Source organism: Lycium ferocissimum, chromosome 11, assembly GCF_029784015.1.
Source record: "Lycium ferocissimum isolate CSIRO_LF1 chromosome 11, AGI_CSIRO_Lferr_CH_V1, whole genome shotgun sequence".
In the NCBI taxonomy this organism is placed as follows: Eukaryota; Viridiplantae; Streptophyta; class Magnoliopsida; order Solanales; family Solanaceae; genus Lycium; species Lycium ferocissimum.
Window position 1 is genome coordinate 38,800,108 of NC_081352.1, and position 14,546 is coordinate 38,814,653.

The 14,546-nt window shown below is 34.7% G+C and overlaps 2 protein-coding genes across 2 annotated transcripts; both read right to left on the reverse strand.

The window, feature by feature from the left end:
• Nucleotides 1-1,251: 1,251 nt before the first annotated feature.
• LOC132036065 (glucose-1-phosphate adenylyltransferase small subunit, chloroplastic/amyloplastic) lies at nt 1,252-6,298 on the reverse strand. Its single transcript, XM_059426293.1, has 9 exons — nt 5,986-6,298; nt 4,797-5,093; nt 4,247-4,516; nt 3,983-4,162; nt 3,468-3,571; nt 3,250-3,361; nt 2,108-2,206; nt 1,744-1,863; nt 1,252-1,577 (listed from the first exon to the last, which is right to left on the reverse strand). Exons 1-9 carry the CDS (start codon nt 6,247-6,249, stop codon nt 1,461-1,463), a joined length of 1,563 nt encoding a protein of 520 aa, XP_059282276.1. The 5' UTR covers nt 6,250-6,298; the 3' UTR covers nt 1,252-1,460.
• A 2,305-nt stretch (nt 6,299-8,603) lies between these two features.
• LOC132036687 (ras-related protein RABB1c-like) lies at nt 8,604-13,557 on the reverse strand. The gene is made up of 6 exons (XM_059427063.1): nt 13,170-13,557; nt 11,712-11,851; nt 11,387-11,469; nt 10,633-10,837; nt 10,451-10,519; nt 8,604-8,858 (listed from the first exon to the last, which is right to left on the reverse strand). Exons 1-6 carry the CDS (start codon nt 13,213-13,215, stop codon nt 8,766-8,768), a joined length of 636 nt encoding a protein of 211 aa, XP_059283046.1. The 5' UTR covers nt 13,216-13,557; the 3' UTR covers nt 8,604-8,765.
• Nucleotides 13,558-14,546: the final 989 nt, after the last annotated feature.

The following is a 14,546-nucleotide window of genomic DNA, read 5'->3' on the forward strand; positions in this document are numbered from 1 at the left end:
CTTTATCTAGCAACTAGGATAGGTTGTCTATATCACACTCTTTGGGATGCGTCTGTTTTCTGAACCTGCTAACGTGGAATGCTTCGTGCGCCGGGTTACCTTTTTTTCTTTTTTACTTTATTTAAGTAATTAAAGATGCAAAAAATAAGAAGGAAATTTTAAAGATACCTTCAGAAATCCAATTCCATGCAGGAGTAAATTAAGCAACTCGTTTTCCAAACAAAACTGGGATAACCAACTCCTACTCCATTCCGAATTTGGTTAAACTCCAATTTTACTTTCCTCCTCTCCTCCATATATACGTTAAACTACTTTCATTATTTTTCCATCGTCACAAATTCTCATTGCAGTCTAAAATCACTCTTCTAAACTGCTTACGTATTCATTAGTTGTTGGTGGACAAAATTTGTGAAGAATGTCTCTGTTTCAAAATTGGGTTATTTGTGCCGATTACTTTGGTGATGAAATGCCATTGCCTCTCCCAGCCGTTAAGCTAATGGAACAGAAGAAGGAGAAGAACAACGCGAATGTTATAGTTGGTGAAAGCAAGAAGGACAACAGCAATAACAGAGCACTCGCTTTAACTCCAACCTTTGATGGCTTATTTCATTTTGAGACGAAGGAACATAAGAACAACGTGGATTTCACATGTATAACTGCTAATAAAACTTTGAATATTGGTGAAAGCAAGAAGGACAATAGCAAGAGCAAAACGCTCGCTTTCGCTCCAGCTTTTGATGGGTTACATCCTTTTGAGATGTTTGTTTCCCGTTGATCATGTTTTAAGCTTAAAAAAGAATGTTTAAGAAACAATGTTCTTTTTTCCCCTTCTATATGCTCCTAGCAATTAATTTTCTCTTGAACCCGCAGGATCTTAAATTTGATAGCTGTTTTCAGAAGTTTATGTTCGATATGTTGTCTTCAAAGTCAAATTCTGCACTATTTGTTGAATGAGTAAATCTTATGCATGAATCAACTGTTCAAGTAAAATCAAGCAAAGATGATTTTTTGTTTGTTTTCTTTTATTTTTTCCAACGTCAAAAAGACCAGTTGCATGCCCACCATGTTTAGAAGGGAAAAAAAAAAAAGTTGGGTAGGAAGCAAACTGTCTGGGAAACCTGAAGATTGATTAAAATCACAATTACTAAAAGCACAAGCAGGAAAATTGATTAAGAAACAATAGTTCCTTCTCACTACAAATTTCAAAGACAATACACAAGTAAAATGGAGCAAGGGTGAGATCAAAGCAGATTTGTACGATAGTCGATTTTTATTTTAGAGGAAATAATTTTTACAGAATCCAGTCTTCTCTTGTAGGGTTAATGAGAAGTATCTAGCTACATTAAAGTAAGATGTACACTAGATTTCTACAGCACAGCAAAAAATAAAAGTAGCACGTTTCTACCTCATGGCTGTTTAGCGCAGTTTTACTACGACCAACCACGTTCCGAACCGAACCTTTAGATGACAATACCACTGGGAATCAAAGCATCCTTGATGACAGTGACAATCCCACTCTTAATGAAGTACCCATCTGTTTCCCTAGCGGCTTCTTGCACATTGTCGCAGTTAATGATCTGACCAAAAGAATCCCTCATTAGAAACACTGCTCACAGTAATGTTGGCCACATAATGAAGAAATAATCCATGTGATAAATGACTAGCTATTAATCTGAACACATGAAGGAGAACTTCAAACATAAATCTAAAATGTAAGTTGCATGAAAGTTCGAGCAATTTAACCTTCACATTTTCCCCTATACGGGCATTCTTGTCAATAATGGCTCTTTTGATGTGAGAATTCTTGCCGATGCCAATTGGGACACTACCCTTTGCAGCCAGAAACTTCCTATCAGCATCAGTCTGGACCAATAAAGGGCAGAAAGTGAGTCCGTAATTAGTAATGAACGCAGTAAGGAAATTACAAGTGTAGTATTTTCTTTATCTCTGTTACTTGATTTTAAGGCACATTACTCCACGGTAGATCATATACACAGTGAGTCTAATAAAGTTAAATTCACATTCCCATGTATTTTATTAGATATCTTTTATGGTAACTTGAGAATAACTAGCATTTTTTTGTTGGTAACTTAATTACTAGCATTACCTCATAATAATCTGCCCCCATCAAAAGTGTGTCTTCTATAATTGCTCCCTCCGATATGCATGATCTGAGCCCAACCACAGAATGGTGAATCTTACAGTTCTGCAAACAGAAAAAATAATTTCATACGGATCAAAATCTGAGAGGTACACCGGAATACAATTTATCTGTGTTTTCTTGAGCATAATTTGATGAAAAATGAAAAGGAGTAAAGGACAAAGTTGGTGACGAATGTCTGGGTAATTCTCTTCACCTTGCGCATTCCCTTGAGGCCCTAAAACAGCAATAAATACTACTATGCCTCAATCATAAGCTAGTTGAGTTTCTGTCATATGAATCTTCAATATCAATTTCGGTCAAGCTGGATCTGTTTAATTCCAAAACTCAATAATTTTGGATTCTCTAAAATTAGAGGTTCTCCATGTGTTTTTTTCCCTACAAGACTTCTAATTTTTTTCTAGATAGACTAGCTAGCATAAACCACTACCTTGTTCCGTCCAAACAGGATGTCTTAATTTTCCCTTTTGGTCTGTCACAAATATGCTGTCCATTCTTCACTATTCAGTGATCTTTAAATTTCGAAGTTTATCAAAAAAGCTAACTTTAGATGTCATATTACGGACCCCAATTTTCTCTAAAATATATCATAATTTAGTTTCACTCATATTCTTCATATTGCATAATAAATAGACAATTAGATTAAAATAGAGGGAGCAGATTTTTCTGGAAATAATCCCAAATTTTCTAGGTAATAAAAATTCCAAATTTTCTGGAAAAAGTAGATTTTAAGTCGAGATCTGTAACATCTCTTGTCCTCTCATACCTTGATGAGAAACTGAACTGCGAACAAAATTCAAGCACACCTCAAGAGAGGAGAGAATTCAGTAAAATCAACTTTATCTTTTTATGAGAAAGCAGTATACTCCTATTGTATTTAAGTGTGAATTCAATCATAAACAACGTGGATATGGATGGGGTCATGGAACACGCCAAGATATGTCTCACGGTTTGCTGCCAAGAATGACATGGCTACGGTCACCAGAATGGGTGTTCATGTACCGTGGCTTTGGAGATGGTATGGACAACCAATGACATCAGAAATGCAGTTTAGAAAATGTTGAGGCTTTAAAACAATAATTAATTACCTTGATCACACAACCTTCACCAATGACACTATCTGTCACATCAGCATCAAGCATTTTTGAAGGTGGCAGATATCGAGGTTGGGTGTAGATTGGAGCTGATCGGTCATAAAAGCTTCAGTAAATATTGAAGACAATTATATTAGTGCTTAGTCACAGTAAGTGGTATTCAAACCCATGCAAACTGCAGAGAATTATCTCTTTGAAATCAGCGGAAGTACCTAAAATCTGGCACCGGCTTTTTTGTAATGCCCAAATTGGCATTGTAAAAAGCTTCAATCGTACCAATATCTTCCCAGTACCCATCATATAAGTAAGCTTGCACCTGAGAACACAGACACATAAGACCTCTAGAAATAACACTTACCAAGCTACAATTATCTTAAAAGAGATTAAGCATGATGCATCATTCTTTTTGAGTTTTCACATTTTATGATTTGAGCAAAACAAGAGAAGCAACAACGAGAAAATAGAGAAAAACTTGAGAGGGCCTACATAAGACTGCACAAGTAAAGAGCGGTCATTATCATAGCCATATCTGGAAGAGAATTCAAGAAATTGAGACAATAAGGCCAACAAATATTAAATTGCTCTGGATTATATTTTTATATGCTAAAGGACAGAAGATGCAATTTTTTAACCATTGCGTGCTGCCAAAAAAAAATATTTTTCTTATTTTTAATATTTGCGATAAGTAAATTAAATGCAAAAAGTAAGTTCTAGAGAAAGTACATACTCTCATCCCAAGTGAGGTTGCACCAGGAATAACTTCACTACCAAAATCATTGGCTCCAGGGAACTTGTCACGGAGTAGGTTTAACATCACATCCTTGCTAATGACATATATACCCATACTCGCGATAAACGGCATCTCTTTAGCTCTCTCATCATCAAGACCTAAAATGGTAGTATCCACCTGAAATACATCCCAACACGAGTTAATGCATGCTCATAAATTCTTTGTAGATAGTTCTTAATTGAAGAACTATGATAGTATTACTTTCATTGCTTTCAATTGCTCTCCTTTCGGTTTCTCTGCAAATTCAATAATGCGTCCTTCTTCGTCAATCTTCATGAGACCGAATGCAGTGGCACGCTTTTCGTCCATTGGTAGTGCGGCAACAGTAATATCAGCATCTGTTTCTCTGTGGGCTTGAATGAACTTCTCATAATCCATTCGGTATAGATGATCTCCAGCAAGTACGAGGTATTCAAGAACGTTATGCTCCTCAAACAACCATAGATACTGCCTGACAGCATCAGCAGTGCCCTACAAATAAGTACATCACTTGTTATGCCAGCTTGTTAAGTAAACTAGCTCAATAGCAATAGTAAAACACATGCAGAAGATTAATTCAAAGTGCCAAGCACAAATGGAGACCCAATTTATTCTCAAATAAGGCATTTCAAAACCGAAGCTCAGGAAAATATAGGGATTGTAAGTGCTACATGTATGCATTACAGTAATTGGATGAGATATGTCTCCCGGTAATTAATAACAATAACAATAGTGTATTCGTGAATTGTGTGCTGCGAGAATAAGGAATTACCTGAAACCAATTGGGGTTCTCCGGACTTTGTTGAGCAGCAAGTACTTCCACAAAACCCTCATTTTTGTAGCCGCCCATGTTGCTAGCATATGCCCGTGAAAGATGGCGATTCAGAGACGCAGAGTTGAATTGTGTCAGAACATAGATCTTGGATATGTTACTGTTAATGCAATTGCTTACAGGAATGTCAATCAGACGATAATTTGCTCCAAGAGGAACTGCTGGCTTTGCTCTCTTTTTAGTTAAAGGATAAAGTCGGGTCCCAGCTCCACCTCCAAGAATAATTCCCAAAACACTCTGCACCAAATTGCATTAACAATGTAAGTTTAATTCACTATATTTACTTAAAGAAATTCAGCTTCCTAAAGCTTTCGTATCGAAAACAACAACATACCCAGTGAAATCCCACATTGTGGGGTCTAAGGAGGTTAGAGTGTACGCAGACCTTACTCCTACCTTAGGAGGTAGAGAGGCTATTTCCGGTAGACCCTCAGAACCGCTTTCGTATCGGAAAAAACAAGTAACCATAATACTTTACTACTTCTAAGTAGACGTAAATCACTGTCAAGCTGTTGGCAGATAAGGCTTTGTGAAAAAAATAAGCTAAATACTGTTCACCCACAATATAACTAGACTAATATGCATATATATTTTTATGAAAATATAACAAAGTCGACATTTTGAGGGCAAAGGATTAGGTCCGGTAGACACAAAACCAATGCCTGAAATGACATTTGGGATTGTAATGCTCTGCTCATGTTCAGCTAATCAGATCCAATGATTACAGTATCTAGATGATAATCTAGTTTTAATCTATGACTATCATGTGCATAATGAATCTTTGAAGAATGTTAGCAAATATTTTTTGTATAATAAGTATTAAACAACATCAAATAGACTAAGCACATTTTTAAATGTACACGTGATTATGTGTCAGAAAGAGGTGAGAGATTGATCTTAGATCTAGCTCTACCCAGTCAAAAAACTTCAAACTGAAGCAATCCACTCCACATCCTTTTTTACAAGAAGATCTACAATCCAATAAATCACCTCATTCTAGTAATCAATCTGACAAAAAAAAAAAAAATTCCTACATTTCACACACTCACACCATACATAATGATTTATATATTATGCATAATATAGAATCACAAAGTCCTTGACAAAACTGAGACAAGTTTTCGCTTACTCTGCTAGCGTCAGGGTCGAGACATGTCTGCGAATTTTGCGAATCAGAAACAGCATTAGGCGATACGATCAGTGGATTTCTTCTCTCACTGAACCGGCGTTGTTGTGAATTGAAGAACGCTTTCAGCTTGTCGCCGGAAAGATAAGATGACGAAAAGGAGAGGTTTCGAAAGGACATTGCACGAGTAGAATCATTATTATTTCTCTCGGAGATACAATTGTGTGGAGACGGAGAAGATTTTAAGGCTCTAGTAGAAGCCGCCATTGTTAACACTGCTATGGAGTGTGTGGCAGTGAGTGTGGTTGAAATTAACTTTGGAGCTGGGGGGTTTTGTTTTTATAGTCCTGATATTAAGGTAACTGTTAGATTTAACAAGAGGACCATATATTGATTGGTAGAGATTTTAAGTGATGGAGGGTATTTTGGGGATTGACATATGACTTTTGTACTTGAGCTAGAAAAAAGATCTGACGTGGGTAAGGATGTATTACTATTAGAATCATTATTTTTCAGAAAATAGTTCAAGAGATTATTTACTAGTGGACGTTATTTGGCTTATGTGGAGGAGAGTTAGACATGTTCACATGCCAGTGAGAGAAAAATATGAGCAAAGGACGTCTATAAACCGTTCGTTATGAAATGTGGTGATTATCATTGAGAAAATAAATTATTTAATAAAGATTTGTTGGCATAAATATTGGTACTTAAAGGCATAGGGAAAACGAAATGACAAGTGAGATCTGGAATGATCCGAAATTGCCAGAATTTTCGTATATTAGTTTATGCTATGCTGTCACTTTCCCAATGAGAGTTGGTGTATCAAGTTCCAAGGAATTATATATATAAAATAAAATACTCCATTTACTTTGTGACCGCTAAAAAGATACTCCCTCCGTCTCATATTACTTATTCACTTTTTCCTTTACACGCCCTTTAATAACTCATAAATAAAAAATGTATCTTTATTACATTGCCCTTATCTTTCCAATTAATTACACTCTAATCAATATTTGTTATTTTAAAAACAATTAATGTTTAAGGATAAAGTAGGAAAAATAATTTTATTATGATTTTATAAATGGATAAGTAATTTGAGATGAATATTTATAATAATATGGACAAGTGATATGGGATGGAGGGAGTAGTCACAGATAGACGGAGTAATGATAATGAATTAATGACTAAAGCATGTTGCTCTAATGTTGCTCTGTTTATAGTGAGGCTTAGAATCAATCATGTATGATTGATCTTTATTATAATATTTAAGTAATCTCCAATATTTAAGTTTTCGATTTTCGAATTATGATTTGGATGCCATTTGGGATAAGTGTATTCTGCATTTCTCAAAATTTGGCTGTGTAATTACAAAATTCACAGACTTAAGTTCGCTAAGCATGCTCAAATCAAGATTATTAAAGAAGGCTAAAAGAATATTTATTCGACAGAATATCTACCTTTGATTTATTTATGAATAACATCACGACGCCCTAAAAGGGCTAGATATGCGGCATGACTCTAATTAGCTCTTATAAAGATTGAAGTTGGTTGAGATGAACATATAAGATTTTGTGATTATTCCTAAGGAGTATTAGATAATAAGGTAGCGAAATTTTATTCATAACGAATATATGTGTATGATTTATTACAGTTATATTGAGTGTTTATATCTTTTCTTCAATTTTCTATCAGTGAGATACAAATTTTTGATGGCGTATTCAAATGAAAATTAATCTTTTTGACTTGGGGTTAGTTTTCCTAGATTATTCCTAACATTGATAATTACTGAAAATTTTGTTGTTGGTAATTATTTTGGACCTGATAGAAAATTATGTGGCATGATGATCTAACATATAAAGTATTTTTAAGGATATTTTTAAAAATATTATAATATTTTTTTAATAACATCCGCGCGGGGTACTATACTAATAATGAATTAATGACTAAAGCAATGTTGCTCTGTTTATAGTGAGGCTTAGGATCAATCATGTATGAAAGCAACAAGTTTTAATGGACGATCAACTTCATCTTACGTCCAACTTGCCAGTGACTTCACTAAACATCAACCTCGTCATAGTTCCTTTCTTATTGGGTTTCAAGACAATGCCAGGGGATCGATCGATATTTTTAAACAAAAACTATGAGAAACATCCAATGAAACTTTGTCCACTAAGCTTGTCTCTTGAGCGTTTGCTAATTAATGTTTGATGTAAATATTGAGTGTAGGTAAATTTATTTGGCTGTTTCGGCTCAAGTAAAGCTTAATACGCATCGGATATTTATACTAAACCAGTGAATGCACGATATGTATTTGAACATACAAAACTATTATTTTAACCGTGGTCAATTGATGTACATCTTTAATTCGCTTAATCAGGTAAGTTCTGTTAGTTTGGTGTAAACACCGAATGCGGATAAATACTCCACAAGACCAGCGGCGTGCAATTTACGTCTATCTGCCGACTGCCCCATCACACTGGGGTGAAATGGGCAAGGGCACATGAAAAAGGAGAGGAAGCCGAAGGGGGTGGATTTGCACTTTTTTCATTCACACAAGCTCACATGCTATTAATCTATATTCACATTTGAAAATTCTATACACTAAAAAAAATGCAAAAATATAATTAAAAAAATCACATCTTTATGTACGGAATTTACTTATTTTTGCACATATATCAATCATTAAAACAAGCAAACTGAAGAGAACACTCAATATTAAGAATTCCAAACTACAAATAAATAATCATAGGAACATGATAGGTTACAATAATAAATGTCCATTTTCAAGTACAACAACCCCCTCCCTGAGAAGCAGCTCCATCTCTTCCCCCTGAAGGCCCGGGAATACCTCCATATCCAACTTTTATTCCATAAGACTGCAAAAGAAAAATAAGCATTAGTTTTGGCAACTATCATTATTACGTAAACGGGAATTATACATGGTGCAAATCCATTATCATTTACAAGTAATTTCTGAAATTCTGCAACATAAGTTTCTGCTTTCTTGGTTCTCAAAACAATAATTAGGACACTAATCAATGTTTTTACCAGTACTCAACTGAAATGATACTCCACTAAACAAGGAACTCTGCTAACAATATGCTCACAACTATGGGTCACCGGATTGCCATAAGAACTCGTAAGAGAGTGAGAATGCAGATTGATGGATTGATGCTTATTAGGATGGTTGAAATAATATCAAGTCTTTAATTCCTCCAAATGAAATTGCTTTCCGTTCTAAGATAACATGTTCACTGTTCGATATCCTTGAGTCGTAGGTAATCTAGCTCTCAATACGACAGCTAATTCACTATCAATTCTCCCATTAAAATCGCTTTTAAAGGTCAAAATTAGATGAAGTAAAGATCCCAACTTTTCAAATCAGAAAATGAAAAAACTAATCCTATTAGGAGCTGCTCAAACAGCCACACTGAGTTGGATGTTACTCGCAGAAGCTATTACAGCATTCATCTACAAATTACACAGCTAGATATGCCCAACTACACAAGACATGAACATGATAATGCCTTCTCCATATGGTCTTTTTCTCATGCAGGATGTTGGTATTGGCCAGGTGACCATGATAATGCCTTCTCCATATGGTCTTTTTCTCAGAAGCTATTACAGCATTTATTTACAAATTACACAGCTAGATATGCCCAACTACACAAGACATGAACATGATAATGCCTTCTCCATATGGTTTTTTTCTCATGCAGGATGTTGGTCTTGGCCAGGGGACCAGATTCTGTAGGGAACGAAACTCCTTAGGTGCCCTTTTTTTGCGGATAATATTTTATATCTTGCAGAAAAACTTTCAAGTATCTGGTTTTTTTTTTTTTTTTTTTTTTTTTTTTTTTTTCAACAAGTATTGGTCAAAGACTTCCTTTCAAAAAACATATTTCAAGAAGTGGTCTTAGCATTGTCAAAAGAAAAGTTCTTCTTCCACTAATAAAACACTCGCAGAACTTCAAAAAACTGCAATTATTACAAGGTACAAACACATTCCCAGAGGTATCCAAACACATATATTTTTTCAAAAGAGAGAGTATTCTCCAATTTCTTCATTTAACTCTTTAAACAAGCAAACAAAGTTTCATTTAACTTTCTACTTCATGAGATGCCAATCAGGTCTTTCTTAGACAATTGCCATGTTCATATTAATGGAAGTACACGAAAATTAGCCAGACTAGCAAAATATACAGATATACTCCCTCCGTTTCAATTTATGTGAACCCATTTGACTGGGCACGACATTTAAGAAAGAGGGAAGACTTTTGAAACTTGTGGTTCAAAATAAGTCCTGAATATTTGTGTGGCTGTAAATCATTCATAAAGTGAATTTGTTTCCAAATTAGGAAACAAAATTAAAAAAGAGCTCATTCATTTTGGCACGGACTAAAAAGGAAATAGGTTCACATAAATTGAAACAGAGGATATATATAAATATGGTCAGGGCATGACATACCTCATTCGATACATCAAACACTCCATCCTGTATTTTCTTATAGATTGTTGAGGCTGTTCTGATGAAAGCCTGAAAAGCAGCAGAAACCAGAAATCAGATAAACAAGTAATTTCTACGTCTAGTTAGGGACAGATGTCCATGGATAAAAGGTCAGAGAAGTAGCCGACAAGAGAATCTCTTACCTCTTCGACGTTCTGAGCTGTTTTGGCAGAGGCCTCCATAAATATTAACCCATTCTCCTTGGCAAATTGCTCCCCTTCCTCCGTGCTTACAGCCCTTCTGTGAGCCAGATCACACTTGTTTCCTATCAGCATTATGGTCATGTTTGCATTTGCATGCTGCCTTGCATCTTCCAGCCAACTAGCTAGGTGATTAAACGTTTCCCTCCTAAAATGTTTTGGCATGAAGAAAATAAAATCATCACTAAATCAAATAAACTTTACTTCCATAATTTTCTGATAAATACACCATAGTTACATATTAAGTTTTCTTCTGTTGAAGACAAAAAGAACAAGAACAGAATAACTCAGCGCTTATAGTTAGTTTTACAGCTTTGTTCTGCTGCTCTCCTAGACAAAGACATGTTAGCCATCATGATTCGAACACCACTAGAAAGACTAAAAGTAATAAAGTGAAAGAATTGGAACGGAATGTTCTGTCGTTCGTTAGGTAAAGCACTCAAAAATGTTCTTTAAGAATTGACAAAAGGATCAATATATATAAATAATGCTGTGAACTCTGCACTTTATCTGCATCCAGGGTAACAAGAATTTGTAGAAGAATATTTCTGGAATTTTGATTTTTTTTCCGTTGATAGTTCTGGAACTTTGAGCAATGCTAAAAGGACAGATCAAGAAGTACATTCATTCATATCATGGGACATGTAACTCGAGTTCGCTACAGGTATGGAAGTGCCAAAGACACTGCAGAAAATACCTTGTAATATCATAAACAAGTAGTGCCCCAGCAGCACCTCGGTAGTATGACCTCGTGATAGATCTGAATGATTCTTGACCAGCCTGAAATGAAGAACACTCTTTAGATCATGATTTTAGTCATCCGTACTAGCATGACGAAAGAATAAGGAGAACACCATAAGAATGATTCTACCACCACTAACAGAATTTTAGATATTTGGATAGATAATCTGAAGTTCCTAGTAACCACAACAACCAGCTGAACTAGGGATTAATCTGAGCATTTTTTAGCCATTAAAGATAATTAAATCAACAGAGAAAGAAGGAAAAGATGTGTCACTAACTGTGTCCCAGATCTGTAATTTTATGGGCTTGTTGTCTATTGTGATCATTCTAGCCCCAAACTCAACCCCAATGGTCAAGTCATGGACCGGTTGAAATCGTTTGTCCGTAAACTGCAAAAGAAGACATGATTTTCCAACACCTGCATAACAAAATTAATAACCTCATCAATGATATCTTAAACAAGGCTTCGGCAATGTATAATTAATATCAGATACATATGCAATATAGTATACCAATAAAATCTAATAAAAGTGTAAGGGATGCTAGGGGGTAAGTGCACATGTATCAGCACATAAAAACAACAAGGAGTTCTGAGTATGTATCCATACACAACCAAAACATGGCAAATCATGAAGATTCTTTCGTTTTTTGGGATAATGGTGGCCAAGCCAACTTGGGCGCAACTCGACTATTCCACTAGGTTCTTGCTATCTCCACCACCTAACACAGGTGTCGGATAACTATATCCAACAAGGCTTAGACAAATAGGAAGAAATCACCTACTGCTTTTTTTTTTTTTTTCCTATTTTGGGGTTTGAACCCTTATCTCCAAGGTTTGCACCCACTTCATTAAATCAAGAAGAATCATTTAGCATGATCACCATTACGCATACTACCAAGAGGTTAAATTATCAATACACAGATTGCCAATGCTCCTAGGGAAATATGTAAACGCACTGCAATTATTAAATGAATGAATATATGCTGAAAATACTCTTGAACAATCGTCTTTACCATAAGCCGCATACAATTTATCTCAAAAAGGAACAAGTCTGCCAACATGAACACGTAAGCTAAAGCACAACTACGCAATCTTCTAATTCTCAGACAATCAAATTCCTTCCGCTCTATTGATCGTACATAAGGCTAACTATTCTACTTATTAATCATTTGAAAAAAAAAGTCATATAAGAGAACTCCGTGAATGCCATTTTCTAGCCTCACTCTTCACGTTTTCACAAAGAGACAACAACCTGTAACTTAAACAGCCTTTCAAAAACAACTAAATTGATGCATACAGTTTTTTCCGTTTGATATCATTTTTTTTTTTTTTTTTAAAAAATCACAATTTCTTAAATCGGAGCTTTTTCCGCTTGATATCATGATTTTAAAAATAAAAAATAAAATCAAATGAACTACACCAAATGGATTAGGCTCATAACATCTCTTTTTCTTTTTCTTTTTAGGTGATCTATTCAAAAAATAGATGATCAACATCAATTTATATACGAAATGCAACGTGATATAACACGAAATCTTAACATTCAAATCTGAGAAGCACATATAATATCATAGCAGCATAAATGAATTGCCAGACATTGAAAAATTCTTATTCCAGATCGAGATAATAATAACTTTATAGATATGTCAAATTAACCTCAATCAAAATCACAGGAAACCTATTGATCAGATCCAATCAACTAAAAAAAAAAAGGAGGAAAGAGGAAAAGTTTTACCGGTATCGCCGATGATGATATACTTGAATAGATAGGCGTAAGACATGTTTCAGAATTTCCTCTTAGCTGGAGAAAACAATACTTCTTTCTATATGTAATGTGTATGTGTATTTTACAGCAAAAAATAATGTATACAAATATAGGTAATTAGAGGCTTTGTTTTAAGAATTCAAAAGACTTTGGTTGTATCTTTCTTCTTCTTTCCCTTATGGAGACGCGAAGAGAGAGAGAGAGAGAAGAAAGGTGAGAATTTACAGAGGTGCAAAACTGCAAAGGCTTTTGAATATACGTAAATTATTATTGAAGTTTGTACTTTGCCAAGCCTTCCAACAGAAGGCACGACTCAGCAAAGCTATTAAACGGATCGGGTATTTGGATCTCAATTCTCAACCCATAGCTAGAAAAAAAAAATCAGTTAAATATTTAGGCAAAAATAATAATAATAATAATTAAAAAAAAAAATATATATATATATACTAGAAAAAAGGAAAGGCCCAATCACAGTGTCGAAAATAATTGTTCCGATTACAGCATATTATTTCTTTTTTCATTTAGCCTGAATGCATGATATATGATGACTACTGAATGAAATTTGTAATGTACAGTAATAAATTAATTATCATATATCATAGTAGTGTATCAGGAGTTTTTTCCCCTTTGAGATTTTTGTATTGCTATCTTGCTGATAATGTAACGCAGGATCGGAGGAGTTTCACCTATATATCTTATTTTTCTTTTTAAGTTTGTAAAAAACATTTATACAATTATGTCACTCATAAAATAATTATAATAAATTTCATATAAGAATACATGTGTTATTTTATATATTTTCTAGGGAAAAGCCCAACTTATAGCATAGCGTCAAGAATGGTCATGGTTAGGTCTCAATTGAGATAAAAAGCATGTACTAAAACGGGCAAAAGCAGAAGGCAATATTATGTAAAAGGTTAATATGAAAGTCATCGCACTCCCAAATAGGATTTAAATGCTCAAGAAAGTAACATAGGGAAAAATTCACAAACAGCCATTTTTACATGGTAGTAGAATTGTGAGGAAGAGGAATTTCACGATTATTTTTGGACCTCCAACACATTGTGTTGCAATTATACTCGTAAAAGTTTTAGCTCCAATACAGTGTGCCACTGGTAAAAATTAAAAAAATAGCTAGCTCACGCTATTTTAACCTTACCATGTACATTAGCTTAAAGGATGAGTAAAGGGTCATTTGCACTTTTGTCATTTTGTGCTGGTCTTTAAGTTTTGCCCTTCAAATGGGCTAGCCTTTAATTGTTGCCGTTCAAAATCGAACTTATGTCTAAAGGTGCATAAGTTACGCATCATAATATTCACAAGTTATGCCAGCGCCCTTAAAGAACT